Source organism: Vicugna pacos, chromosome 19 (assembly GCF_048564905.1).
Source record: "Vicugna pacos chromosome 19, VicPac4, whole genome shotgun sequence".
NCBI lineage: Eukaryota > Metazoa > Chordata > Mammalia > Artiodactyla > Camelidae > Vicugna > Vicugna pacos.
The window spans coordinates 4,984,881-5,012,685 of record NC_133005.1 but is presented as its reverse complement, the minus strand read 5'-3'; the positions used below and the strand labels follow the sequence as shown (position 1 = coordinate 5,012,685).

At 48.0% G+C, this 27,805-nt stretch overlaps 1 protein-coding gene across 2 annotated transcripts in view; it reads left to right on the top strand.

The window, feature by feature from the left end:
- PCSK2 (proprotein convertase subtilisin/kexin type 2) overlaps positions 1 to 27,805 on the top strand; it is a 218,266-nt gene that overhangs the window by 183,818 nt on the left and 6,643 nt on the right. For both annotated transcript variants that reach the window (XM_072943770.1, XM_072943769.1), the window contains 3 exons: positions 12,019 to 12,234; positions 14,279 to 14,379; positions 22,419 to 22,646. In XM_072943770.1, the coding sequence (XP_072799871.1) occupies positions 12,019 to 12,234; positions 14,279 to 14,379; positions 22,419 to 22,646 (545 nt within the window). The remainder of the gene's footprint in view (positions 1 to 12,018; positions 12,235 to 14,278; positions 14,380 to 22,418; positions 22,647 to 27,805) is intronic.

Here is a 27,805-nt window from a genome sequence, read left to right as displayed (position 1 = left end):
GCCGCGCCTCAAAGGGAGCCGCCGGGTCACTGCACGGGTCAGCGGCCGGTGGCGAGCGGAAGGAGGTGGCCTCTGCGATCTCGGGGCAGGGTCCACTCCAGACAAGACACAGCCAGGCTCCAGGGTCAGAGTCTCCCTGGGTTCAAGCCCCAAACCCTCTGCTCAGTGTCTGAGTTTATCCCTAGTGACCTGACCTCACTGCGCCTCAGTGTTCTTGTCTGTAAAATGGTGATAACCGTGTGTTTCTCCTCGGGTCGCTGTGAGATGCATAAGCACCTGGGAGGTGCCCGCAAATGATCGGTGTTCGTCTGGGTCATTGTGGACCCTTAACCAACTGCCCTAAAACTCTGAGGCATAAGGCATAGTGTTTCAGTAGATTTGTGGATTCTGTGAGTCAAGAATTCAGACGGGAACGGTGGGACAGTTTGTCCCTGCTCCATTCCTGGGCCTCAGCTGCAAGGCTGGGGATGTGAATCACCAGACTGCCATGTGTTTGCATGTCCTTGCAAGGTTCTGAATTACTCGCCGTTGGTGCCACCTCGCCCCCTATCCGGGGCACTTAGTCATTTTGTCTGAGTCTTTTGTCAGGTTTGGATTTGCCGTCGGGTTAACGTGACGCTCTCTCCTGCTCTCAGTTTGCTTGGGAGTCACATCCCAGAGATTTCAGCAATGGTGTGTAGAGTAAGAGCACTCAGGTCCTAAGGGAGGGGGAGACAAGTGTATGAGGTTTAGAACATGGATTTGGGGAAATCCATTTAAAAAAAATTTTTTTTAACTTTGCTTCCTGGATTTTGACAAATTTCAAATAGATGAACAAGCTGTAGCCATATTTGGATATATAAACCAGCACTATTACTGATAAACTGTAAAATACATCTGTCAACATATATGTTTAAGTTATTTACAGTCTGTGCATGGAAAATGCATAAATTCATTACCTGGACATTTATAACCCTAAAATAGGTATATGTATGAAACATTGTATATTTAACAGCAGCCTAGAAAGGAAAAATATTGAAAAACTAAGAGTGAACAACTGAAAGCTACTTTATTTTTTGGAAGAGTTACAATCTGCCAAGCATTGAGACGTTCTGTTTTTTTATTTGTTAACTATAGTTGCCAGGCTGCCTATGAGGCCCCCAGAACTTACTTCTATAACTGCAGGTTTTCACCCTGTGTCCAACATCGCCCCGTTCCTTTCCGTGTCGGCCCCTGGTCACCACCATTCTACTCTGTGTTTCTGTGAGGTTGGTTTTTTAGCTCCCACGTGTAAGTGATATCATGTGGCGTTTGTTTTTCTGTCTGGCTTATTTTACTTAGCACAATACTCTCAAGTTCCGTCCACATTGTTGCAGATGGAAGGATTTCCTTCCTTTTATGGCCAAACAGTATTCCATAATATACAGGTGTGTGCATGTGTATATGTATATGCACCACACTTCTTTATCCATTCATGTGTCAATGGACGCAAATCATTTCCATATCTTGGCTATTGTGAGCAATGCTGCAATGAACATGGGATGGGGTTGGGGGTGGGGGTGCAGATGTCATTTCGAGTTAGTGTTCTGTTTTCTTCCTTTTAATGCCCAGAGGTAGGATTGCTGGATCATTCTCTAGCTTTATTGTTAACTTTTTGAGGAAACACCATAGCGTTTTCCATAGTGGCTGCACCAGTTTTCATTCCCCACAACAGTGCACAAGGGTTCCCTTTTCTCCACATCCTCGCCAACCCTTGCTATCGCTTGTCTTTTTGATAATAGCAAGGGCTACTTTCCTATACGTTTCCTGAGGACAGAGAACACTTGTTTTCCACTCCAGGTATCCTCAGGAATAGCCTAGGACTTGAACACATGGCAGACCAGCTGTTCAATAAATAGACAGGGCATTGGCATATGAAATTTAGTGGCTGAAAGATTACAAGTCCTATAGAAACCTATAACTGTAATGGACGCCACTGGTGCCCCCCCGCCCCCAGCTGCTGTGCGTGTTTGCTGCTAATGACTCACAGTTGCCCCCTCCCTGGAGAACTGCCCTGGCTGCTGGGAGTCTTATCATCCAGAGGTTATACCCACACACACTCCCAGGGGGCAGTGCACAGTCAATGACTGACAGATTCCGGGCAGGAAAGGCCAGCCTGCCTGCCCCCAGCAGGACCACTCGACAGTGTCATTTATCCTCCAGGGCCCCAGGGAATCGGGCCAAGGCTGGACCTTACCTGAGACCACACTGTTTGGGTTTTCTTCTCCTGTCTGTCCTTTTTCATTCCCTCATTCACAGGTTTCTCCTGAGAGCTCTCCCTCTATTCGTCCGGTGCACCTGAGTCCCTGTTTCTAGGGAACTGATCCTATGATGTGAACCCATTAGGGCTCTTCCCTTTGGCTACCAGGAAGCTCAGGAGGCTCAGAACTAAGTTTGTGCCTCACAGCATAGGGATTTTTTCAGACTAGGTTTTCTGCTACCCCATTTCTCCCCTCTCTTCAACCATGGCCTCCAAAATCATTCCTTAGCTTTTGTTCCTGCATCTTCTTTTGTATTCCTATTCAGTCTAAGCCTCTGAACTTAGCAGTGTAAAATTCATGAAAAAAATTGATGAAATGAGCTTAATTGGATTAGATTAAATTCAAGTGTGAAAAATCTAACTTCAAAGCCTCACATTGTTGCTTGCTTACACACATTCCTAGTCTTAATGGACTAAAGCATCTCACTGGACCAAAAATCTACAGCATCTGGGCCCAAAACTATAGTAAACAGTAAAGTCAAACAAAGTACAAGGCCTCAGAGCAAGGGCCAATCAACCTTGGCCCACAGGCCAAACCTGGCCCTTAGCTGTCTTTGCAAATACCATTCTGCTGGAACCCAGCCAGGCCCATCAAGGCCTTTGTATCTTCCCAGCCACGATTTCTCTTCCGCCTGCAGCTGTCACAGGCTCCGCGTGGAAGGAAACACGTAGGGCACTAAGTGAATGGAGTCCTTATTCAGAGTCCCCGGCTTTCCTGCTGGACTGTCCACGTCTCCACCTGCACCAGAGAGCCCGTGTTACATGGAAGGAGGTCTGCTTCTTCTGTCGCAATGATTTTCTTTTAAGGATTAGCATCAACAAGTGGAGAATTGAACTTGGGAGTTGGGGTCCTGAGTCCTGACCTCCATCCTGGCCCTCGTTGGCTTCCCCATCCTTCTCTTTCTTTCCCTTTTCTTGGCTGGAGAAAGATGGGTGCACAACCAAGCCTAGGACCAGGTGACAGCAGGTACCCAGGGGTACACTTGCCAGATGTCCCCCTTCCCCATCAGACACGGATTTACACTGAGAAGCAGTTTTTGACACACAAAGCCAAAAGAGAGTCAGAGAGTAGATGGCATCTGGCTTCAGTCGGAATTTACAATGCAGGCAGAATCAACACAGCACAGCCCCACGGGGCTCCTGTCACTTTCCACAAACTCCTAAACTGCCCCCCCCATCTCTCAAGTCAGAGTGGTTCTCTCCCTTCCATCTGCAGTGCCCCCTGCCACAACTAAAAAGCCTCTTTGAAGTGTGATTGTTCTGCAAAGCATGCCAAGTCTGCCAAAACTTAAGAGAAAAAAATTGTTATGACTTATCCTCAGATGACAGCATGTAAATATTTTAGAAAGCGAAATGAGTATGATGAAAAATACACAACTTTTCATCTCACTTTTCCCCAAGCTGTGGGAATGATTCTTTCCTTGTTTCAAGGTGACATTTTAGGACATATTACAGAATTGTGTGAATGATGGGGTATTATACATAAGCAAAGATTTCCCCCCAGTTATTTCAGTTACTGTCTGGTCTAGTCTAAAGGAAAATCAACCCCTGAAAGGTGATCTCCACCTAAACAAAGGAGTCAGATAATTGCCTATTACACTAAGGCAGTTCTTATGCTTGTCTTTGAATTTTAGCATCTTGCAGATAGATTTTGTTTGACCAATATCGTAAAGATAAAAAGGAAGAGGGAAAGAAGGTTAAGAGAACTTTGGGGGGACATACTGTTTGCCACAGACCCCACCATTCCCAATTGTCTGACATCTGCTTCTCACATAAACATCACCTACCTGGCTCTTTAGGGAGTTGAGTTTGCATCTCCTAAGTTTGCTCAATAAATATTTAAAGGAGGCAGCAAGGAGCTGGCGTGGAGGAAGAGAAGAAGGAAACTGCTTTCCCCTCTGTTTATCTCAATTTTTTGTTCTTGAACTTTATAGTCTACATGTTGAATTTACTGTTAAAGCATTATATGTGGGAGTAGGTGACAGTCAGAGAACCCTAAAATATGAGCTATCCAGTAACTGCCTTCTTAGTTCAGGACCCCCCAGAAGCAAACCCTGAAACAAGGGCTGAGTTCAAGTAGTTGATTTGGGAAGTAAAGGGAACACCCGGGGTGAGTGGGGAGGTGTGACAGTGAAGAAAGGGGCCAATAAAGGAGGTGTGATCAAGTCAGCTATCACCAGGAGCACCTGGGACTTAATCCTATCAGGAAACTGGGAAACCGTGCAGAACACACACTGAGGTTATCCCACCCAGCAGCAAGGGATAAAAGTCACTGGTTGAGGTGGTTCCCTTGGGCGTAAATTGTCCCAGCACTTCCAGCCCTGCAGTGAGTGTGCAGGGCAGCCTGCAGTCTCCTGGGGGAAGTCCTTTACATGAAGAGATGCCTGCGCTGACATCGGGAAAGCCCCAGTGCACAAGAAGCCATAGGTCTAATGACTATGGGGCTACCATTTATTACAATCTCCAGAGTGCAGTTTGAACAAGACCTAATCTGAACCTGGAGTCATCCCACTCTGGGTAATAAAGGACCAGTACCGTGATGTGTTTGCTGATTAGAAAAGAATGTAGCCCTTGCAAAAGAGACTGATGCAGAAGGAAGCCCAGCCGGGGTGGGAGTGGTGTCTGACATTGCTCTGACAACCAGAAGACGAATTCAGGGAACACTAAAGGGTCTTGAAAGTGACAGTTGATTCATGAACTTCCTTCTACATCTTAAGGAAATGCACCCCGGGGAACCCTGGCACGTCCTTGGCTGGCTCTGATGACTACACCCCAGCCTCTTATTAATCACACCTTGGGGTTGTTACTGGAGGGAACATCTTAGAAATAAAGACAAGGTGACAGAAAATCCTGAGGCACAGATGAAACAGAGCATTGATTGTTTATTTCCGGGGAAGGGGAGTGGTGTGCAAAGGGCATGAGCACAGATCCCAGATCCTTGAGCTGGGACATTCTAGGGGTCACTTGCAAGACCGTGGCTTGAAAGCCACTATCCAGGAAGGAGAGGAGGGGAGTGGATGGCTGCCCAGGGAGACAGTGATTAATCACGATGGGGGAGGAGAGCCCTGGTGACCCCTGCTGAAATTTAATCACAGCAGTAGGTCTGACACAGTGGCAGCTCTCAGGATGCCTCCATGAGCCCTGATTGATGCTCTGAAACCAAACGAAGGTTCCCAACTGAGCAGGGGCTGCGGCTAAGTTCAGCCTCTGAAACGGTGGTTGTGGCTGTAATCCCTTGTTCCATTTCTGATAAAGAGAAATGCGAGGAAAAGCTGGTGGGTTTCTGGTGATCCTTCATAAATGCTGGCCAGCCTTAGTTTGGGGTGGCCAACCACCCTGGTTGTGCAGGACTTTCCTGGTTTTAGCACTGAAAGCCTGTTTCCCAGGAACTCCTCAACCCCGGTCAAACTGAGGTGACTGTCACTCACCGTTAAGCTTTCTTGACGGTGGTGACCCATCATGCCCAGTGAGAAACACAACCGCCGGGTTAAGGGATTGATGTGGATGTAAGCCTTCAACAACCCCTAGGACACCAGAAAGGTTAATCACGGTGCTTGGATCCTGCTAGAAAGAGGCACGATTGCTTGCGGGTCTTACCTCCAAGGTGGATAAACGCAAGACAAGTCTTAATTAGAGGCAATTACAGGTATCCTGAAACCTAGGCTCAAGTGAAGGATTTAATCAGAGGCTACAAGATCATCTTCTCTTTGGTTTTCCTGGGGATCTGACGCCCCCACCCCCGACTCCTGCTGAACTCCGCGAAGGGGGCGCAAGGCAGACGCTGCCCTGGCCCAGCTGCGGCCCGCAGGCGCGCCACCAGGCAGCCTCTCTCTGCACCTCCAGCGCTGTCCTGGGGGCAGCTCCACGGGGGTCTCAAGAGGCTGGCAGGGAGGGCTGGGGGAGGGGGTACCTGCTCACCAGCTCACGTATAGTTGGTACTTCTCCCTCCCCTTTCCACACCCCCTCCCCTGGTCGCTCATTTGTGCTTCCTGAGATGCCTCTCCCCAAGTTGACTATCTGCTCCCAAGTCCTGGTCCCAGCATCTGTTTTTAGAAGGGGACGTAATTTGGGACCAACCCCCCTCCCTGGAAGTGTGGCCAGCCTTCCTCTGGAAGTGAGCCCCGCAGGCTGGAGAGGTCCACTCACCCATCGCCTTTGTTCAAGGCACCGTGTGACTTTATTGCCACCTCCAAACCTCCAAGTACAGAAAAGAAGTGAACAAAGAATGAAAATATAAAACAGCTACACGGAAATATAATTCAATCACTGATATTGTGCCAGAGAGGGATTTTCTAAATATAAAAGCCAAGGGGAAATATTTACCCCCCCAAAAAAATGTGTAATAAATGTTACTCATAAAACCTTTCAAAATTTCTGCCAGTCTGGTCATTGTTAAAGCTGGGATACGTGGGGATTCATTATAACTATTCACTCTTTGTGATGCTTAACATTTTTTTCAAATTAAAAGGTTTTCATTCACTCTAAAAAAATAAAGTTTAGTACGTGGTTAAGTTGTCAGAAGTAATATACATCTAGGGGGAAAAGAAAACAGCAACTCTTGTAATATTGCACAAATGGCTACTTACGGCTAGGAATAAAATTGTCAGGGATTACCCAGAGTGTTTTTATTTTGTTTTGTTTTGTTTTAATATTTTATTTAGTTAATTTATTTGGGGGAGAGGTAATTAGGTTTGTTTGTTTATGTATTTGTGTATTTAAATGCAGGTACTGAGAATTGAGCCCAGGACCTTGTGAAGGCTAAGCATGCACTCTAACCACTGAGCTACACCCTCCCCCAATAGTTTTTTTTTTTTCCAATACTGTGTCTGACATAAACTAAGTGAAACTGGACACGATGAACTGTATTGGTCAGGAGAGTCTACATTATGCTGTGATAACAAACAGCCCCAAAAGCTCAGAGGCTTCAAAGCACAAACATTTATTTCTCAATCAGCTGCTCATTCCTCATTGTCAGTAGGGGGTCTGCTTGTCACAATCTCTTAGGGGATTAGGGCTGACATCTGGAACATTCTTAGTCACTGTGTAGAAGGAAAGAAACAACTCTACATATCAGGTACTGACCAGTAAATGGCTGAGCCAAGAAGTGGCACCAGTATCCATCACTCCCACTCACAACTCTGATTAAAATGGCTTACCAGACCCCACCCAGCCACAAGGGGGCATTATCATGAGCCCAGACAGTGGACAGCTGGAAATATTTGGCAGTTGGCACCAGCACCTTCTACAGTGAGACCAGAAAAATTGTTGTGACCCAAGAGATAAACAGTGATCTTCTGAGGACAAACACACAAATGTCAAAGATATTTGTGAATAGTTTGAATAAACTTGTTCTATGAACTGTGAATGCAGAAAAGCAATATTTGTACATCAATACATTGTTTTATACAGTATTTAAATATCTATATGTGAAAAATAATAGATTTAAGTAATATAGTGAAAATTTTTCTGCATTCAAATGCAAAATACAAAAGAAAACATTGTGAGTAAACATACATATGCCATATAGATACCAAAAATTTGGTTAAGGTTTTAATATAGGAAGCGCTCTAACAAGTCAATTTTTTTTTTAAAAAAAGGGGGATATCATGAAAGAAAAAATAGGCACAGACATTACCGTCAGGGGCTTGGCGCTTTGCTAAGGTATTTTTAAAGCAAGAATACAAATGAGCAGTAAAGGTATAAAAAGATAGTCAACTGATAGTGAAAAAAATATACAACTCAAAACAATGAGGTACCGTTTTTGCCCACTAAGTTGACAAAACTTCTTTTTGACTCTAAATCTTGACCCAGATGGGCTCAATGTGGAGTCCTTGTGCACTACTGGCAAATATATAAATTATTTAACAAGCCTTATAAAGAGCAATAACATGGCACTCTGGACTGAGAATCTTCAAACATTCATTTCTTTTCACTCAAAATTTCCTATTTTAAAAACTCTGCTTGAGGAAATAAAAAGAGATAAAAGATAAATATAAAATGTTCATTTCTGCCCTTCGAAATCTAGAAATAGCCTTCCATATATGTCTAAGAAAAAGAGTAAATAAATTATAGAATGGCTATTTAACAGAACTGATAAAAACTTACGGTGTAGAATAATAATTATGTAAGAAAATGTTAATAATATAATGGTCAATGAGAAATACATTTTAAGCAGGGTTACAAAAGTGGACATATTTTATGATCCCAATTTCACTCTTAAACCTGTTCTTACACTTTGCATTTATGTATATATAACTGGCAGGAATCCACAAAATAGCACCAGTGGTTTTTCTATTCATGGGAGATTATATAGACGTTGTATTTTCTTCAGTCTAGATTTTAATTGTTCTACAATGAATATAATTTTCATAATACAAAATACAGTAACTTTTTTAAAGTATGTCAGTATTGTATTAAGATGTCAAGATGACTGGAAAATAAAAAAGTAATATAAATGAGTGTTTAGGAAAAGGCAAGCTGTATCCGGCTGGCCTCACCAGCTCCTGCAAGCAGACACCAGCATTGGGTCAGAGCCTTGGGAGGGGTGGAGACCCCCAGCAGGCAGCCCACCCTCCCGCAGCGCAGGCTCCTGGGCCATCTCCCCCCTACTCTCTGGGTGACCTCCCACACCCCATGTGAGTTTTGGGTTCTTCTTTACTTGTTCCCTGGATTAAATTCGCTCTGTTGAACTGCCCAGTGTGGCAGTGCCTGCCTGCCTGAATCTATTTGTTGGGATCACGTTAAATTTATAAGTCAACTTGGGGGAAATTGACATCTTTGTGATGCTGTCTTTCTGTCCAAGAACATGATCTGTTGGTGTGTCTTTCTGTTGGGTCGTATCTTCATCTTTGTCCCTCCATAGAATTTCAAAGTCTTATTTAGTATTTAGCTCTTTTTTTTTTTTTGCTTGTTGAGTTTCTTCCCAAGTATTTTATCTTTTGTGTGACTAGTCTAAATGGTGCTGCTGCACAGGACTCCTGTGGGGGTTCAGGGAGTTAATACATAAAGTGCTCAGAGCAGTCCCTGGCACACAGAAGAGCTTGCTGTGATTATCATCCTAGTTTCTTCCACTGTATCCCCCAGCTGGTTATTGTTTGCATGTGGGTCACAGCTGTTCTGTCTTGGGTTCAGCCCAGCTCCTGTTCCGGTGAAACTGGGGGCAGAATTGGATCCTGGGGTGTCATTTTAACAGGAAAGTGCAATGTGCTGATAACAGACCCATCCCAAAATCAGCTCTCAGTCCTCTTACAGATGCCCCTTTCCCACCCATCTGCCCCCAGAACTAGGGTTTTCTCCATAAGGGTCCATCTTCCCCAGAAGCCAGGGACTATTTGGTAGTCTGATATACAATCACTGGAAGCTAGGATGTAATTATTATTGCCTCATGTACACACACACACACAGAAACACAGACACACACACATATCTTACTTAGGAAAACAAAGTTTAATATTCCTAGCAATCAAAGTATTCTCGTGGGCAAGTCTTTCAGTTCAAAACAAAATGAATGTTTACTTTTTACTTTTCAGAAACACACTGACAGTTCCTCCCTGTGTATCAGTAAGCAAAGCCAAGTAACAAACTTCCCCAAAACTCAGTAAATTAAAATAACAACCATTTAAGTCCACTCATTGGTATACAGGTCAGCTGTGTTGTTCTGCCAATCTGGGCCATCCTTGGCTAATCTCAGGTGGCCTCGCTCATGCAGCTGTGGTGGGTGAGCGACAGTCTGGGATGGCCTCCCATGTCTGATGGTTGTTGGCTGTGGCAGTGAACCTGGAGGGGCTATGTCTGTCATCAACCAGCAGGCTAACTTGGGTTTGTTTCAGTAACGCAACAGAGTTCTGAGGGAGAGCAGAAGTGTAAGGGCTTCTTGAGACCAATGCTTGGAACTGACTCAGCACTGCTTCCCACCTCATCCTGTTGGTCATAGCAAAAGAGGGGGCCAGCCCAGACTCAAGTGGAGGGAAATAGAACCCTCCCCTTGATGGGCAGGGCGGCAAATCATATTGTGAAGGGGTCATGAATACAGAGAAGTCTGACAACTTAGAGTCACAGTCAATCTCCCTATGCCAAGGCGAGAACGCTTTGAGCACTGATTTCCTTTTAGCAAAGGCTGCTTTGTCTCACTGGCAGCCCACCTGTGGGCTGTTCAGGGGGAAGTTCCACAGGTGGCCACCCATTTACCCTGACTCACATCCATTTCACTTTCCTAGGGTGCCATTTCTTAACATTGAGCCCAAATCTGAGTCTGTTTGAGAGTGAGATCCCCTGCACCGGCTGTCAGGATGATTGGTTTCCCTCTCTGTCCTGGCGTCTGAGAGCAGTTGCCTGTTTGGGTGGTTTTCCAGTGTAGATTTTCCAAGAGGCTGAGGACAGTTCGCAGCTGGTGGCTGAGCCAGTCTTTGCTGATGTATCGACTCAGTCACAGGCTAATTAACTCCGACTCTGTTTAGAAGCAATCAAAGTGTCACTTCTCATTGTTAGGAGGCAGACAGAGCTTGGAGGTAACCCAGTCTTCCCCTTCCCTCTGGCACCACCGCTCTTACAGCACTGAGTCAGGACCGTGGACAGGGACACACTTTCTCTGCATGGCTTCTGTGTCTCCTCGCCCTAGAGGGTGGGTGACCCAGCACCCTGGGCAGGACTGGACCTTCCACACTGGCTGCCCTCCTCCCCTCAACCCAGCCCCAGGGGAAAGCAGAATAACCCTGGCCCTACTCCCCTGCGGTCAGAACGTAGGAAACCAGAAGCAATAGCCGCTCCTGGATTGTGGAGATGAGAGAATACTTTTAGAAGACAGAGAACAGGGGGAGAGAAACCTAGGCACTGAAAACGTGGTTTGAACAGAAGAGCCATGCAAAGTGTAGGCATCTGTATAACTAAACCTGCGGGTTGTAGCTAATTAGCATATAGTGGTAATCGTTGTACATATCATTATGTTTACAGTTTTTTCTGTTGTGTGTTTTACCTGGCCGTATTAGCCTTTCTTCTTATATTTGGTGTTCCCTTACACAGGTAAAATGCATAATATTGTGTTTAAAAGAATCCTAATATGATCCAATTGAGTAAAAACACTTGTATACTATATATATATCCCTTACACAGGTAAAATGCATAATATTGTGTTTAAAAGAATCCTAATATGATCCAATTGAGTAAAAACACTTGTATATTATATATATACACCAACATATATACTTACATAATCTGTAGGTAAACGTGTTATTTTGTACTTACAGTATCTACATATATGTAAATTTATGTAAAATACATATAACTATATATAAAATCGAAGCTACATATGAATATCTTTTGTATCTTATATCGCTAAGTATAAATTTATAGGTGCACCTGCACTTTTGCTTAAAAGAATACATAATAGGATAGTAATGATTACATCTAGGGGTCTTGTTTCTTCATTTCCCCCTACGCTTCGACTCTTTTCATGAGGATGTGCTGCCTTTAAAAGCAGTTCATTTGGAAATTCTAAGAGATTCTTCCAGCTCTTCTCGCCTTGCTCCCCCAGCTTGAAGTGTAGATTCAGGTGACTTTTTATGTTGCATCCTCCCGGGAAAGGAAAATTCTTGCAGCGCCTAACCGGAAGGACAGCGGTTTTCGAAGGCAGATAGAGCCAGCCTGGCCCTGTGGCTCCGCTGCTGCAGAAGCCCGGGTCCCGACTCCCAGGCCTGGACCCTGCAGCCCGTGGCGCCTCTCCTTTCCCCCCTCCCCGCCCGCAGGGCCGAGGGGGCAAAGGCAGCATCTACGTGTGGGCCTCCGGGGACGGCGGCAGCTACGACGACTGCAACTGCGACGGCTACGCCTCCAGCATGTGGACCATCTCCATCAACTCGGCCATCAACGACGGCCGGACCGCCCTGTACGACGAGAGCTGCTCCTCCACCTTGGCCTCCACCTTCAGCAACGGGAGGAAGAAGGACCCCGAGGCCGGCGTGGTGAGTGCGGCGCCCGCCCGCGCGAGGCTGGGGTGCACGCCGGCGCTGTGGGACGGCAGGCGCGGGCTGCGCCGTCCCGGGGGAGGCGCTCGCCCGCCTTCCCTCAGCGGGTCGGGCGGGCGCTGAGGGGCGATCTGTCCCCTCCCAGGCTGATGCGGCTTTGTCATCAAGGTAGAGACGGACGATGGGGACGAACGTGAGGCCCTCTGCCCGCTCGTCTTCCACATGTTTTCTTGCTCATTGTTCTGCCCTGCAGACGGTGATGCACTCCGGTTTACCGAAAAGCCCCAGCACAGAGCTTGGAAGGATAACTGCTGTTGAGAACCGGGGCATCACACCAGCACCATTCTGAGCCAAGAACCCACCCATTCATTGCAGTAATTTAAGAGTAGCATCCGTGGATGGACTGTCCTGGGTCCATGAGTCTCCCCACACTGGGGTCACGTGTATTTTCTCAAAGGAAGAGCAGGGTAGCTCATCACATTTTAAAACAGGTCCGTGAGTGAGAAAGCAAAAAGGTTCAGAACCACAGGCTTGGATTATTTATTACACTTTCTGAGCAGCTCTTCCTTCCTGGGCAACTAGGTCTGATGGTGAATTTTCCAAGCCCCTCAGAAATACACACCTGGAGAGCATAAGGCGCGTTTTTGAATCTCTTGCTCTCTGGGCATTTCTCTGGCATAGCAGCCTTTCCTCGGACCTCCACGCCAGGAATTCAGTGGGCGGTTCAACAGTCCTGCTGAGTTCCATCCTGACAGCCCTTGCCTCCACCCGAGCTGGGAGGAGGCAGGAACCAGGACACAGTCATTACCAGCTAGCGCTCTGGTCCCAGGGCCTGCCGAGCTGGCCAGGCCCTCATGTGAGCAGGAGAAGCCCTTCCCCGACAAGAGACACAGACCTTAGCCCGGCTCCCTCCGTGAGTCCCCTGGCTCCCCCAGCCTTGGGAAGGACGGAGACTCTGCCAGTTCCTCCCAAGCAGAAGGACCTGCCCCCTCTCTCATCCCACAAGCTCTGTGGGCGGGAAGGGAGAAGAGCAGAGCAGGAAAGAACAAGTGAGGGCCCCCCACCGTGTTCTGTTTGTAATGCTTCCCCCCAAAGCCCCACTCCCTGCCCCAAGGGTCTCCCAACAGTGTCACTTTGTCCTCAACTCCTGTCTAGGACTCGGTCTACTACAGCTGGGGAAGGGCCTTGGGTTCTCCTTGAATGTTGTCATTTTCCCTCAGGAGATGCCTTGAAATCTCCCTGATGCTTTGTTCCTCCAGATAACAGGCCCCCTGGAGGAGCCTACAGACAAACAGGAGGAAGGAATACTCCTGTGATTTATATATGAGCTTAATGAATACCCTGGTTCACACAAACATCACAAATGAGGGTTTTCTCTTTGTGAAAGTCTTTTAAAACTCAGCTGGTCAGTCTCCCCCCTTAAGAGCAGTTGTGGAGGTGATCACTCGTGTAGGGTCATCTTGCTGAACATGTATCAGAATCTCTCTGTGACTTTTAGATGCAGAGACCATAACATTTTCTCCTTCATGGCCTGTCCCTCTAGCAAACTTTAGCTGAGCATGTTTAGTCTTTCCTCTTTGGGAATGCCACCCTCTTTCCTGAGGGAAAATAAATGCTGACGAAGTGGCCCTTGAGTTTTTGGAGCCAATCCTAATGCAACAAAACTCACCATTGCATTGACTATGTGGTGATGGTGACTTGTCTCTTTCCAACTATGTTTCCTTTTAGGATCCAGAAAATAAATGTCTCTCTAGTTTCTAGAACAGCTGCAGATATGCTTCTCTGAATGATTGACTAGCTTTTATCTTGAGGACACTGTAAATATAAATGAGTGGGTTTTTTGCATGGGCTACTAGGACGCTCAGATAAAATGTATGGCGAAGTAGATATATGAGTACTGAGCTTATCCTTACCTTCATCTTAGTCTTCTTCAGAACAAGGCAGAGTTTAAGTAAGAGATAGGAAATCCTCTGTTCCATGTTGTTTTGGGGTTCAAAATAGAGTGAATCATTCACTCATTGCTCAATCTCTTCCCTTCCAGGCAACCACAGATCTGTATGGCAACTGCACTCTGAGGCATTCCGGGACATCCGCAGCTGCTCCTGAGGCAGCGGGAGTGTTCGCGCTGGCTTTAGAGGCTAAGTATGTTTCCAGCTCGGGACCAAGGGCCGGCTCTGCAGGGAGGACTAACAGGTGTCTCTTTACCCAACACCAGGTGTCCATGGCGGCTAAAGTGGGTGTGAGAGTCTGTGAATAGCCAGGGCAAGGAGCTCTGGTGGGCATTTCTAAATGATACACACACACACACACACACACACACCACAAAACTACATCCCTGGGAGGGCCCAGGAGCCCAGCACCCAACCACACACAGGGGCATGTAGATCCTTTCTTTATGAAACCTTCCCTTCATCTTCTGTGGGTCCCTGGGCTGCTTCACTCTAATAATATTCCCAAATGAGGGAAAACCACTGCTCAGCGGGGTACCCAGCAAAGTATTCAGAACACGTGGCAAACAGGACACTCTCACCCCAGATTTGTTCATTTATAAAGTGAACTCACGGAGACAAGGTGGGTGAAGCTAGACAGTGTAGACCAAAAAAATGGGCTTTGCTGGGAAGCCTTCCAGCCACCAGTGAGAGGAGCCCCATCCCCTCTGATCCTACTCCCCGCAGAGAGGCCACACAGCGTGGCTGCTGCTGGGCACACCTGGGTTTGAGAATCAGTGGAGGTCCCTGTGCACCTGGCCCTCTGTCTTCTCTTAGTGCAAACCAGAGGCTGGCCTTGTGTTTGAGCAGTGAGCATGTGGCGGCAGGCACCACCCATGTGGTGTAAGTGCAGATGCGCACTATGTAGGGAGTTATCCAAGAATAGAAAACCAGCAACTTGTAAAAAGTTGGATTCAGGCTCCTGGGGAAGGGGAGTTCCCATCCCTGTCAGCCGTTGCTAGGCAACCGGAACTTCTAGCATCAATCTCCAGGCAACTCTGCTTGGCTCTCCATATATGCAGTGCATTTTCTGACTCACAAAGGAGGTAAGAGCTGATTCCTAGAATAGGAAAGGACTTCAAAAGATTATCCAGTCCAACCCTTTGCCTTCGAGCACAAAAGGCATAATTATCCTCTTTTTATGGATAAGGCCTCAAATTGGGAGTGACTCCTTTCTTTGAATGAGCCCAGACTTCGATTCTTCTAACAAAAGTCAGGTGGAAAATTTAGGAAAGTGAGAGATGGACACTGGTCAAAGCCTTCCTGTTAAGCACAGGGACCAAAACTTACACATGATGTGCATTTTCTGAAGGTGAAACTGTTCATCTCAGGGCCTGTTGGGTCCTGAAGTCTGAACTGGCCTTGCTCACTCCAGCCAGAAGCAGACAGACAGAGGGAGCCTGCTGCCTGCTGCTGCACCTTAAAGAGACCCAGGAGCAGGAGTGCTCCAAAAACGAGAAGGGATTTCTGGTGCCCCTTTCAATCTAAAATGGCAGAAAAGTCTCCTTGAATTCTGACAAGCAAAAAGTCACTTGCTTAGGCCTCTATGCACACAAAGGGATAACCTACATAAATCGACGTAATGGAGCAAGGCTGCTGGGACTTTAAACAGATTCACGGGCTCTGTACCAAGTATTCACCATTCTTTAGCACCCTTGCAGATATCCTTACAGAAGAGAACGCAGTCACCACTAAGGCACCCTTTGCTTTGGAGCGATGGTCATGAATTGAATGCTCTCTCTTGCCATAAGGAGGGGAGAGGTGATCTGTGACAGCAGGCGGTTCAAGCCCATCATGGGAGCCAGCCCTAAAATTCCTCAGGACACCAGGTGCCTGAGTTGGAAGCACATCCTGAGATGAGAGTTTGGTGCAAGTGATTTGCTGAGAAGGCTCCCAGGAAGCAGGCTAGGGATGGGGAGAGTCCAAGCAGGGATGCTATTTCAGAAGTCCTGACCCCGTGGGGAGCTCTGGAGTGTAATTGTGCCTCAGAGTTTGTTCCATACCCAGGCAAGGGGGCTGGGCTGCCAGATTCTTTAGTTGGCCCATCCTTGGCTAAGAGCCCCACCTGGAGAAGTAAACTCCAAGGCTTCTCCGCCTTTCTGCACCTGTGGGCAAAGGGGCTCTAGGAGCCAAGAGTTAAAACTGCTGGTAGGCATAAAAAAGCCCCAGGAGAAAGCCCAGAGGGAGGAGAAGGGAATTGTGCTCCAAGAACAATTCCTACAGCTCATCTCTCTTTGTCTTCAGACAAGGCAACTGGGCTTCCTCGGTGACACATGTGACAGCAGTTGAAAGCTGCCCCCACCCCGAGGCCCAATGAGAAAGCTTTTCCAAACCAATGTGAATGCAATAAACAAATTATCCTGCCTAAATATATGCCCATTGGGACCATGGTAGAGAGAGAATGACACCCTCATGGCTCCAGGGGACAAAAGGAAGCCATTCCTCTGTCCTGACCAGTCACTACCTTCCTGTTTCATCTCATAAAATGTTTTTCTGCCAAATGCTTGAAAATGCCTTCTTGAGTCACAGGAAATATTGCTTACATTTCCCAGTGTGACCAATATTCAAGAAATTTCAAAGAATTTCCTTATTGGGGGTGGGGATTATTGCCACCTTCAAATATTTTGAGTTCCCTCCATGACCCTGGGTTTCTGGGTGGTTCTAGAGGGCTGAGCTAGGTTTGCAGGGTAAATGTCATAAGGAGGCAAATTTGTGGCCGAGGAGAACCATCCATAATAAAGCAACCCACATACTGGACTAGAGCACCGTTTCCAAAACCGCCCTTCCAGGGGTTGGATTTTCCCATGTGCATGCTATCAAAGTATAACAGACACACAGAAAAATGCACAAATATTAGGTGCAGCTCAAAGGCTTCTTACAAAGCTAACAGATCCAGGTCAACAGCACACAAATCGAGAAACAGACCATCACCTGAGACCATTACCAGTAGGCCCTGTTTTGTCCAGCATTATGTTTAGAGATTCCTCTGTGCTGTTGTTCACACTCACTGAGTACCACTCCGTTGTGTAGATGGGTATTTGGGCTGTTTCCACGTTGGGGCTACTATGAGTAACACTGCTGTGAGCACTCTGCTGCTGTCTCTTGGTGAAGATGTGGATGCACTGCTGTTTGGTGTGATGAGGGCTCAAAGAGCTGAGTCATGGGGTGCACGTATGCACAGGGCTAGTAGTTTTCCAGAGCTGGTGTCGTCCCTGACACCCCCTCCAGCAGTATGAGAGCTACAGGTGTTCCACATCCTTGCCAGCATCTGGTAAGCCTTCTGCACTTCAGCGCTCCTGTGGGTATTCATGGGAACTGCACCCAAGTTTTCCTTTATAGTTCCCTGGTCGCAAGTGAAGCTGAGCGCTGGGGGAGGTTTGAGAATGATAGATTCCCATGTCTCCGCCAAGAGTCAGTGAAGACAAATCCTTAGGGATGAACAGCCCAGGAATCTGTCTCTTCAATGCCTTGTTCAGGGACTGCTAGAGCAGCCAGCCCGTTGCTGGGCTGCAGTCAGGGGTGCGTGGCCTCCAGGAATAAGGCAATGGCTCTGTGAGCCTCTGTACCGGGGTGCTGTTGTGCAGAACATCAGACTCTGCCTCTGACTGGGTGCCTGTATTAGATCAAGATTGAAAACTAGAAATCCAAAAACAGTAGATAAACCAAGACAGAGGTTTATTTTTCTGTTATGTGAAAGATAATACAGAAGTAAGGAGCCCGGGGTGAGGGTACTGGCATTGCCACTGCGAATTAGGGAATCTGTCTCTTTCTAGATTTCTGCTCCTCGACCTTCATGTGACCTGGATGCTGCTGGAATGCCAGCCATCATGTGCACATTTCAGGCCAGGAAAGGGGAAGAGCAAAGGGAAAAAAGAAACCCATCAGCTGAACTGGCACTTTTTAGAAGTTTTCCCAAAAAGTCACCCAGTGACTTGTTTCTCATTAGCCAGAACTGTCACATGACCACCCCTGCCTGCAAGGGAGGCTGGGAAATGTAGTTTTGTAACTGTTCTCTCCTTAAATCCCCTTTGCTGTCTTGATTATTAGGAGGAACATGTGAATTGGGCTTCGGAGAATTTGATACCATAAATAGAAGAACTCTGAAAGACAATGGTCTTTCAGGGGTAATCCTCACAAATTAGGGAAATTTAAAAAAAAAAGTCAGTATTTTGTACCAGTGGGAAGTGAGTAAGCCAACTGCAGGTTTTGGTGAGTGCAGGGTTCTGTAGGCGATACGGTGCCACCAGTTCTTCATAGGCAAAAATCCACTTGCCAGGACCAACTTTAAGTGGCTTAGGAACAGCCCTTCCCGAGGTCTTCCTGATGCAAGATTCCTCTTCCAGCTACGTGAGGCCAGTCTCTCCCTGGGCTTCACACCTGTTTCTCCAAGATCCCCACCCTCCCCCCACCCAGGGTTTTCTCCACACTGTCCTGCATGACCTCTCTCTTTGGAGCCTTAGTGTGTTCCCACGTCTTGCCCTGGATTTGGCTTCGACCTCAGGGGATGGGCTCTCTGAGTGGATAGCCAGCTGGTCCACCCCGAGCAGCTTAGGCCCAGTGTGCTGACAACTGAATGTTTACCCGAGAACATCACAGGGTCCTATGAGCACTTGGATCCAACCAGTGAGTTCCTTGCCAGCTGCACAAGTGTCACCACTACTGATCATTCACCTGGGGCTTACTCACACATGACCTTGTGGCAGCTCCCAGCTTTGCTCCTCATGGTCGCACCTGCAGCAGCCTCTGACCAGTGTGGTCCTGCCTTCCAGTCCCAAATGCCTCGATTCCATTTTCCCAGGTGATGGTCTTAGAGATCAGATCATGTGTCTCTCTGCCCTTACAGTCTGTCACTGAGACAAAGTCCTGGTGTCCTAATGTGTCATCCTCTCCTGCCTCGCAGTTGCTGGCTCCACCTCCCTGACACGCGCGGGGCTCCTGCCCTCCTGCGCTCTCGTAGGCTTGTCACCCGCATGACACTTGCCTTCTCCCGCCTCTACATCCTTCCTTCCAGGACCTTCTCTCCCCTAGGAATCCCCTCCCCCTTCCATGTGTTTCTATTCAGTCATTCCTACTCACCCCTTTGACTTTGGCTTAAAACACCACTTCCTGAGAGATCCTTGCTGACTCCCTGGACCAGAGTTTCTCAAATTCACTGACGATCAGAATCCTTAGACTACTTGTAAAGACCAGATGCCCTGGGCCACACCAGGTCCACAGACTCAGAATCCCCAGGAGCTGCAGTTTGAACGAGCATCCCTGGTGCCATCAGGAAATTAGAAGCACCCCCACCCCAAGACCAGGTTTGCTCAAGCCTTTCGCAGGTGCTTGGACAAGCCCGTGGAATCACTGTCACTGGATCCTGTCTGATATCATCATTTTTTTCGTGTTTGGTTCACATATGCAGCCAGGGTTGTGAACTGCCGTCTCAGACCAACGTTCTCAAACACTCATGTGCAGGAGAATCATCTGAGGGGCTGTTTTAAGTGCAAATCCTCAGGCCCCCAGCCTCCAGGATGCTGACTCAGGAGAGCTGGTGTTGAGGCCAGGAATCTGCATTTACCACTAGTCCCCACAAGATTCTGATCACCACAGATCACAGGGGGTCTGTGAGACCCCCTGGCTGGGACAACTCAGGGCTCCATTGCTGACTCCCCCAGAATGACAGCCCTCCCTGTTTAAATAGTGAGTTTCTGTCTGTCCCCTGGGCTGCAGGCTCCAAGAGGGCAGAGACCTTCCTATGACAAGCCCAGAATTAATGCAGAGCCAGGACGTGGTACTCACTCAACAGATGCTCATGGAGTCTCTTCATTGTGCAATACCTTTCTGTATATCGGTGTCTTGTTTTCCCAACTATTACATAAAATATTTGAGAACATGTCATGTTCCTCGTCCTATAACACAGTGACTTTTATAGTGTAGCTATTCTGTCAATTTATTTTCTATGGTGTACTGGGTGTCACCTGCAGTTCTCAAGCTGCTATGGCAGCACTGAAGCTCAAAGCAGGCTGGTGAGATACCTGTTTTACCTGGTGTTCTGTCAATTCAGAAATTGCTCAGAAGGGAGGAAGCAGGAGAGACCCAATTTTACTTTTCAGACATAAGCAAATGCTGTCCAAACAGTGCCAGCAACTCAGTCACACTGGAATATGGACTGTGCTCTGGTTTCTCTCAGAAGTGAGAGCATCCTTGTTCTGACACATTCTTGCCCCATGGGGATAAATCCATGGAGAAATGTCTAGCAGGGTCCTTCTCCAAGCGTTGGGAAGCATAGCATGTTTGTGACAGAACTCCCAGCAAAGATGAGAGCCAGCCAGCCCTCAGATCCCCTGGAGGTCACCAGGTCCTCATTCATCGACACTTCTAAGTTAAATAAACTCAGAATCCTGTTCCAGGAAAACACTGAACTTTTAATCATAATTGACTTCAGGAAATTTCACACCGTTCACCTGGCCCATATGTCCAGGCAAACTCACGTCCATGATACGTTCTTAAACTTCTCAAATAAGCAGTGACCTCCCTTGAAACTGTCTCCTTCAAAGCTGAAGGTCTGCACATCAAGAGCATATGAAGCACCAGCACCTTCTGGCTCTGATTCAAAGCTCTGAACCAATGACTGTGGAGTGTGTTGCAGTTTTATCAAGGACTGATGGTGTTCCTCGTCCTTTGAATCACTGGACTCTAAGGAGAAACATAGTGCAGGGGTTTTCCAACTTTTTGACCATGAGTTTCGGTGAGAAATTTTGCAGTGCAACCCAACACACACCACAGCACACACACACACCTCAGCACACACACACACCTCAGCACACACACACACACACCCCCGACACACACACACCTCAGCACACACACACACACACCCCCGACACACACACACCCCACACCACACACACACACATACAGTTTCTCATGTTACATGCTGGCTATTACCCTTTCTGTTCTATTTCATTCATGGATCATCCCATCCATTAAATCACTGGTTCGCGACCTTAGCTGTCTACTGGAATGACCTGAGAAGTGTTAACAATTTCCAAAGCCTGGGTCCTAGTCCCAGAGATTATGATTTAATTTTAAATTCTGAGGTGTGACCTGGGCAGTAGGATTTTAAATGTCCCCACTGGAAGATTTAATTGTGCAGCCCAGGTACATAACCTGTACATCAGTTGATTTCCTAGCCCATAAATGGGTCACAACTTGCAGTCTGAAAAACACAAGCATTGAATGATATTAGACAGCCATTTTCAAAGACAAATCTGCAAGCAAACTTCTTTATTCACTCAACAAGCAGTGTGCCAAGGGCTGTCCTGGGCGCTGGGGATGTAAATAAGCTGCAGCTATTGTCTCTGCCCTTGAAGAACGGACAGCTCATTTCCCAAATGGAACACTCCAGTGTAGCCAACACCCGGATCAAGAAACAGAGCTCTGCCAGCACCCAGAAGCCCCCTGTGTCCCTTCCAGGCCCACCCACCCCACGACTAACCACTAACCTGACTTCTAACAGCATATACTCGTTTTGCCAGTTTTTATACTTTACACAAATGAAATCATCCGGTATGCTGTCCTCTGTGGCTTCTTTAGGTCAGCATTCTAATTGTGAGAGTCACCCCCATTATTCCAAGTAGCTAGAGTTTTCCCATGATCATTGAAGTACAATGTTCCACAGCCTATAAATACCCCTCAGTTGGTCGTTTTACTGTGGATGGGCATTTGGGGGCTTCACAGTTTGCACCTTTGAACATCGCAGTACATATGCCTGGTGAATATAGATGCCCTTTTTTGTTGGAGACCTGCCTAGACATGGAACTTTCGGGCCATAGCTTAAGCACGTGGACAACATTAGGAGTCAGAGCCAAACTGTTTCCCAGCGTGTTTGCAGTAATTCACACTCCCATCAGCAAAGTACCCACCTGCTCCACATCTTTTCCAGCACTTCGTATTGTCAGTCTGATTCATTTTAGCCATTTCAGTCTGTGTTAGAGCTCACATTTGCAATATGCTTAGTTAGAAAGGGAAGGTTTTTTAATTGACACATATGTATATCAATATTCTAAATCGTGCATGGAAACCTTCCCTTGACTTGGGGGTTCATGGATGTTTCAGGGGTCTAGGCGCTATCTTAGTCATCATGTCTCTCTCCCTCTCTCCCACCCCACTTGCCCTTGTTCTCAAACTCTCTCTGCCTCCGGTACCCAGCCTGGATCTGACCTGGAGAGACATGCAGCATCTGACTGTGCTCACCTCCAAACGGAACCAGCTTCACGACGAGGTGCATCAGTGGCGGAGAAACGGCGTCGGCCTGGAGTTTAACCACCTCTTTGGCTACGGGGTCCTTGACGCAGGCGCCATGGTGAAAATGGCTAAAGACTGGAAAACCGTGCCTGAGAGATTCCACTGCGTGGGAGGCTCCGTGCAGGACCCTGAGTAAGTGGGGGCAGCCGTCCTGCTGCTGCGGGTGGAAAATACCCCAGAGGTGGCACCCCTGCACTGGGGACAATAGCAGATTCCCCCTCTGTGTCATCCCGAGAGGCACTAGACTGGTTCAGGGACAGCCAGCTTCCAGGCAGAGCTGTAGTGTCGCACAGCTCCAGGGACGCCATTTACATAGGACCAACTGGGTGACTCAGAACCCCTGCTCTAGGTGTGGCCCTTTTCTGTTTCGGTGGTTTATGCTGTCATTTTTAAGTGCACAGATCAACCAGCATAACCAGCTCCCGGATCAGTAAACACCATGACCAGTGTCCCAGAAGGTCCCCTGTGTCCCCTTCCATCATCATATCCCCAGGAGTCATACCACCCCTCTAAGTCCACAGATTATTTTGCTTATTTTATGCTTCATATAAATGGAATCGTACGTCATATTCTCCCTTGTCGCTAGGTTATTTTACTCAGGATGACTTGACCGTGTTTAGTGTGTATTTGTAGTGCATTTGCTCTCATTGCCGAACAGTGTTCTGTCCTGGGACTGTAACACTATGTATTCATTCTACCTGTGGGGCGGTGTAAGGACCTGGTTTGATTCTGGGTGAGGTGGAGAGCCCTTTGGAGGGAGCTGAGTGCAGGGCTCCCCACACAGGAGCCACTGGGCTCGTCACGTGTACCTACTTCCCTTCCAACTTCCATCACAACAAGAAAATTGGACAGTAAGGAACCCTCTTTATTCCTCTCCTCACTGGTCCATCAGTGAGATGAAGTAACAGTTCTCATCATTAATCTTTTTAATTACATACAGTGACATGCACAGAGCTTAAGCATATTATTTGAATTTTTGATAAATGTATACAACTGAGTAACCACCCCCGATCGAGTGACAGAAAATGCCATCACCCTCAAAAGACCCCTCGTGCCCTCTTCCAGTTAACCCCCACATGCCGTGGACAACCATTGTCTGCATTCCTGTCCCGTAAGTTAACTTTGCCACTTCTTGGACGTTAACTAGAGTCACGTGCGGTGGGTGCTTCTATGTCCAGTTTCTCTTATCCAGCATTATTCTCATGAGATGTGTCCCATTGTTGGGTGGAGTAACAGCTCGTTCACTCTCACTGCAGGGTAGTATTCCACTGCGAGACTGCACCTGTGATGTATGTCATGTAAATAGTGGTGAAATCTGTCTCTTTAACTACCCCGACCCAGCCTTATTTCTGTTGATCACCTGAGCTTGGCCAGAACCAGACCCTGTCACGGTACCTCCTCCCTACCGCCCCCTTTGGTCCCGGATTCTCTGCAGCTTTTGCAGTCAGTCACCCTGAGCTGGAGTCAGGTCCTGAGTTCACCAGGCTGGACGATACTTCCGACCTCCCTGAACCTCTGCTTTAGTCATTCTCAGTGTTCGTGCCCTGAGCCCTTTGGGCAGGATAGTGAAGTCTGTGGACTGCATCTCAGGATAATGCTTTTAACTACATTAAGATAAAACATATAGGACTACAAAGGAAGTCAATGAATGCTGAAAATCAGTTACAAAAATTTGTTTTAAAAATTTGAGAATGAAGTAATTTGTGCCCTTCTTTTAGCAACACATTAAGTAAAAAGCTCATGGTGGCAAGTCTAATGGCCACGATAATTTCAGAGCAGCGATAAGGACTGAAATGCTGCTTTAAGGCACCTTCAGTGATTGTGATGGGATATGAAAACCTCTGGGCCATTTGATGACAAACTCTGAGGAAGTGCCACGTACTCCTCGGGCATGTGGCCTGTGTTCATAATCAAAAAAGAAGCTACATTCCTCTGAGAAATTAGTGAAAATTAATACGTATGGTTTTTTCCACCTAAATTTTTACCACCCCGAAACAACAGCCTCTTCATTCTCTCCTCCCCAGTGAAGTGGAGCTGGTACCTCTCTCCTCCCCAGGCTGCTGGGAGGCTTCACTGGGACAACAAGCTCGCACAGAGCTGGCTGGTAAATGTGACCCCGCCTTTCCCCTCCTCCATGCCTTTAAACACTCCAGTGTCACACCTGTGGATAATAATCCCCTAGAATTACATAACAATAATCTCCTAGAATTTTGGATACAGTAATTGCCTGTCCCTTACGAATTCAAAATTGTGTATCCTTGCAACCTACAGCATCCTCCCACGGGCCAGTGTCCTCACTGTCCACTCGCTGAGCCAGAAAGTGGTACCGAGTGGCTACGGCAGAGCCGTGTGTATCTTCCCACGGACCAGTCCATGATCTCATAAAGGCAGCTCCCAGCAGCACAGTGTGGGAAAACAAAGCTTTAGCCCAATGTAATCACTTCTTTTAAAACAGAGCTGCACAAAATATAAAACATTTTAAAATACAGAACAATAGCTGCTCTGCAGAGTCCCTACGGGTTTTCTGGAAGCTGCCGTGCACACACATCATTTCTGTTCGTCATGGTACACTCTGCTTGGGAAGACAGGCTTCCCTGGGACCCAAACAGGTTGGCTGACTTGATCCAGGTCCCTGAGGCTGTAAGTGTAAGCGAAGGAAGGGCTTGACTTTTGTGGGGAACCTGCTCTGTGTTGCACACTTCACATACACATCAGCATCACAGCCACCCTTGGTGTCAGGTTGTGTGCCTCACCTCAACAGTCAGGATGTAAATACTTGGCAGTTTTAACAACAAATTACCCATGTTATGTCTCAGGGAGAAGCGCCTACTATGTGCCTGGCCTGAGGCCTTTTACAAACACCTTTTGTATTTAATCCTCATCAGCGCGGGAGGTACATGCAATCTTGACTTTTTACAGGGGAGGATGCTGAGCCGCAGAAAGAAATGTGCTCAAGGTCACAAAGGGCAGGTCAGGACCTGAGACAAGGTCCATCTGAATCCAAACCCTGGCTTTTCATTACATGACATTGAGCTCAGTGGTCCCCGCTGTGTGTCGGCTCTGCATTAGAGCAGCCCCGCTGTGAGCTGGGAGGTGTCCCTGCAGGTGCGAAAAGGCTCAGGGGGGAGAAGGGCAGCCTGAGGTCACCCGGCTACTCAGCACCCAAACTAGGATTTGAATCCAGGCCCTCTGACCCCAGAACTCCCCCTGCGAGGGGCCTCTCAGTGCGCCTCAGTGATTCTCTGCTGGAGGAGGTGAGGCTCAGCGCACATCGGGTCTGGAGGGCTTCTTTCAATAACAAGTCCCCCTGGGGACTCTGAAACACCCACCTGGGGGCGGTCCCCCTCCCCACACTCCCTACCTGCTCTTCCAGTGACCCCGTCCCGGCCAGGGTCTGCAGACAGAGCCAAGCTAGGGAACCACCGTCCAAACGGGGAGCTGAGTGATGAATCCTACGTTTCCCACAGTCAACACGAAACAGTCGCTGATAACTGCGTTCCCCTTGCTAGAGTTCACAATAATTCTCAGAGTGATTCGGAAGCATCAGGAGACTTTCTGCAGCGGTGGAATGCTCTGTATCTGAGAGTTCGATACAATAGCCTGTGGCTGTGGAGCGCTCAAAGTGTGAATGAAGGTGACTAGGAAACTAAAGTTTCTGTTTGACTGAAGTTCGTTCCTTTAAGTTGAAAGAGCCCCGTGCGGCTCGTGGGCTACCGTCTTGGACAGCTCAGCTCTAAGGAGCAGCTGACAGAGACACCGTGGCAGGAGGGCTGGACCCGGTGCGGGCAGAACGGAGAGTGCAGGTTTCATACATCAGCCCCGGGAAGGGGCGTGTGGATGTGGAGCCAGCGAGGAAGCCTGGCCAGGGCCTGGCTTGTTCCACCCCCTACTCAGCCCCACACCCAGACCACAGGACATGCCGGGGGCCCGGACAGCTGTCTGCATACGAGTGGCCCTGGGAGAAGGCGGGCACAGAGCTGCCACCTGCTCACAAGGGCTCTGGGACAGTCCCTGGGCCGGCACCTTCTTCTACTGTCTAACTTAATCACAGGAGACTGGGTAAGAGAACAGGCTCAGAAAGATAAAGCAAAAGGCCCTGGTTCACAGAGCCGGCAACTCCGTCTGCAAAGCCCTGGGCGCTGGAACTTCTTTCTCTCACTGCAAAGAGGGAGAGATTTACAAAGAGGGACTCGCCAAGGGAAAGCCAGCGTTCGTGCCTTTGCAGACACTGGGCCAGCAGCAGGCGGGGGCCAGATGGTTCTCGCGGGCAGTGCGCAGTGTGACCAGAGCAGGATCGACAGCTGGTTGCGCATCGGCTACGTTCACAATTAACGAAAGCTGCCATGGCGGCAGTGTTTAGGCGAAAGAGCCCTGGGGCCCTGTCAGTCAAGGCACACGTTGATATGGGACCTTATTCTCCAAGACTGCCCTGGACAAACAGGTCCGCACAGATCCTCACACTCTGTGCATCTGGGAGGGCGACGTGGAAACGTGAGCCTGTTACCAAACGCGAGTGCCCAAGGCACAGTGAGGCCAAACAAGAGGAAATGTCAGTTTGGAGCAGGAACAGGTTTATTGCAGGATCAAGCAACAAGAATGAGGGGCTCATGACCCCCCCCCCAAAAAAAGCGCCAAACTCTCTAAAGGGTTTCAGCTGAGCCTTTTTAAAGGTGAGCCGAGGGCGGGGAGTCCCGGGGTATGTGATCAGCTGTGCACGATTCTGACTGGCTGATGGCGATGAATCCTCAGGTGCCAGAAGGCCTGGGGCCACATGCTCATGATCATCAAGGAGTACATTTCTTCCATTTAGCTGTGGTTTTTAGTATCTGAAAAGCTCAGGAGTTCTTTTTTAAGTGGAGGCACTGCAGATTGAACCCAGGACCTCAAGCATGCCAAGCACGTGCTCTGCCACTGAGCTATATCCCACCCCAAGACTCAGGAAATATGCATGAGATGCTGTTAATCTGGGTACTTGGGAGAGGAGCTACAGCAGAGGACGTGGGGGAGGAGTCTGTCCCGGAAGGCCCCACAAGGTCCTGCTCGGATACGTGCCGAGATGAGCGACCACTTCTTTCTCGCTCCGAGAACACTGAACACTCTGTCATCATCCATATACGTGTTGAATTTGGAGCCAGAGGCAACACTGGAAATAGGCTGTCTGACTCCATCATTTCACAGTTAAGGAATCTGAGGCCCTGAGATGAGACCATCCCAGCAGCTCACAACTGGCCAGGAACTCATCCAGAATCAGCAGCACTGATTTTAATGAAAGGAACCTCGACAGCTGCTCC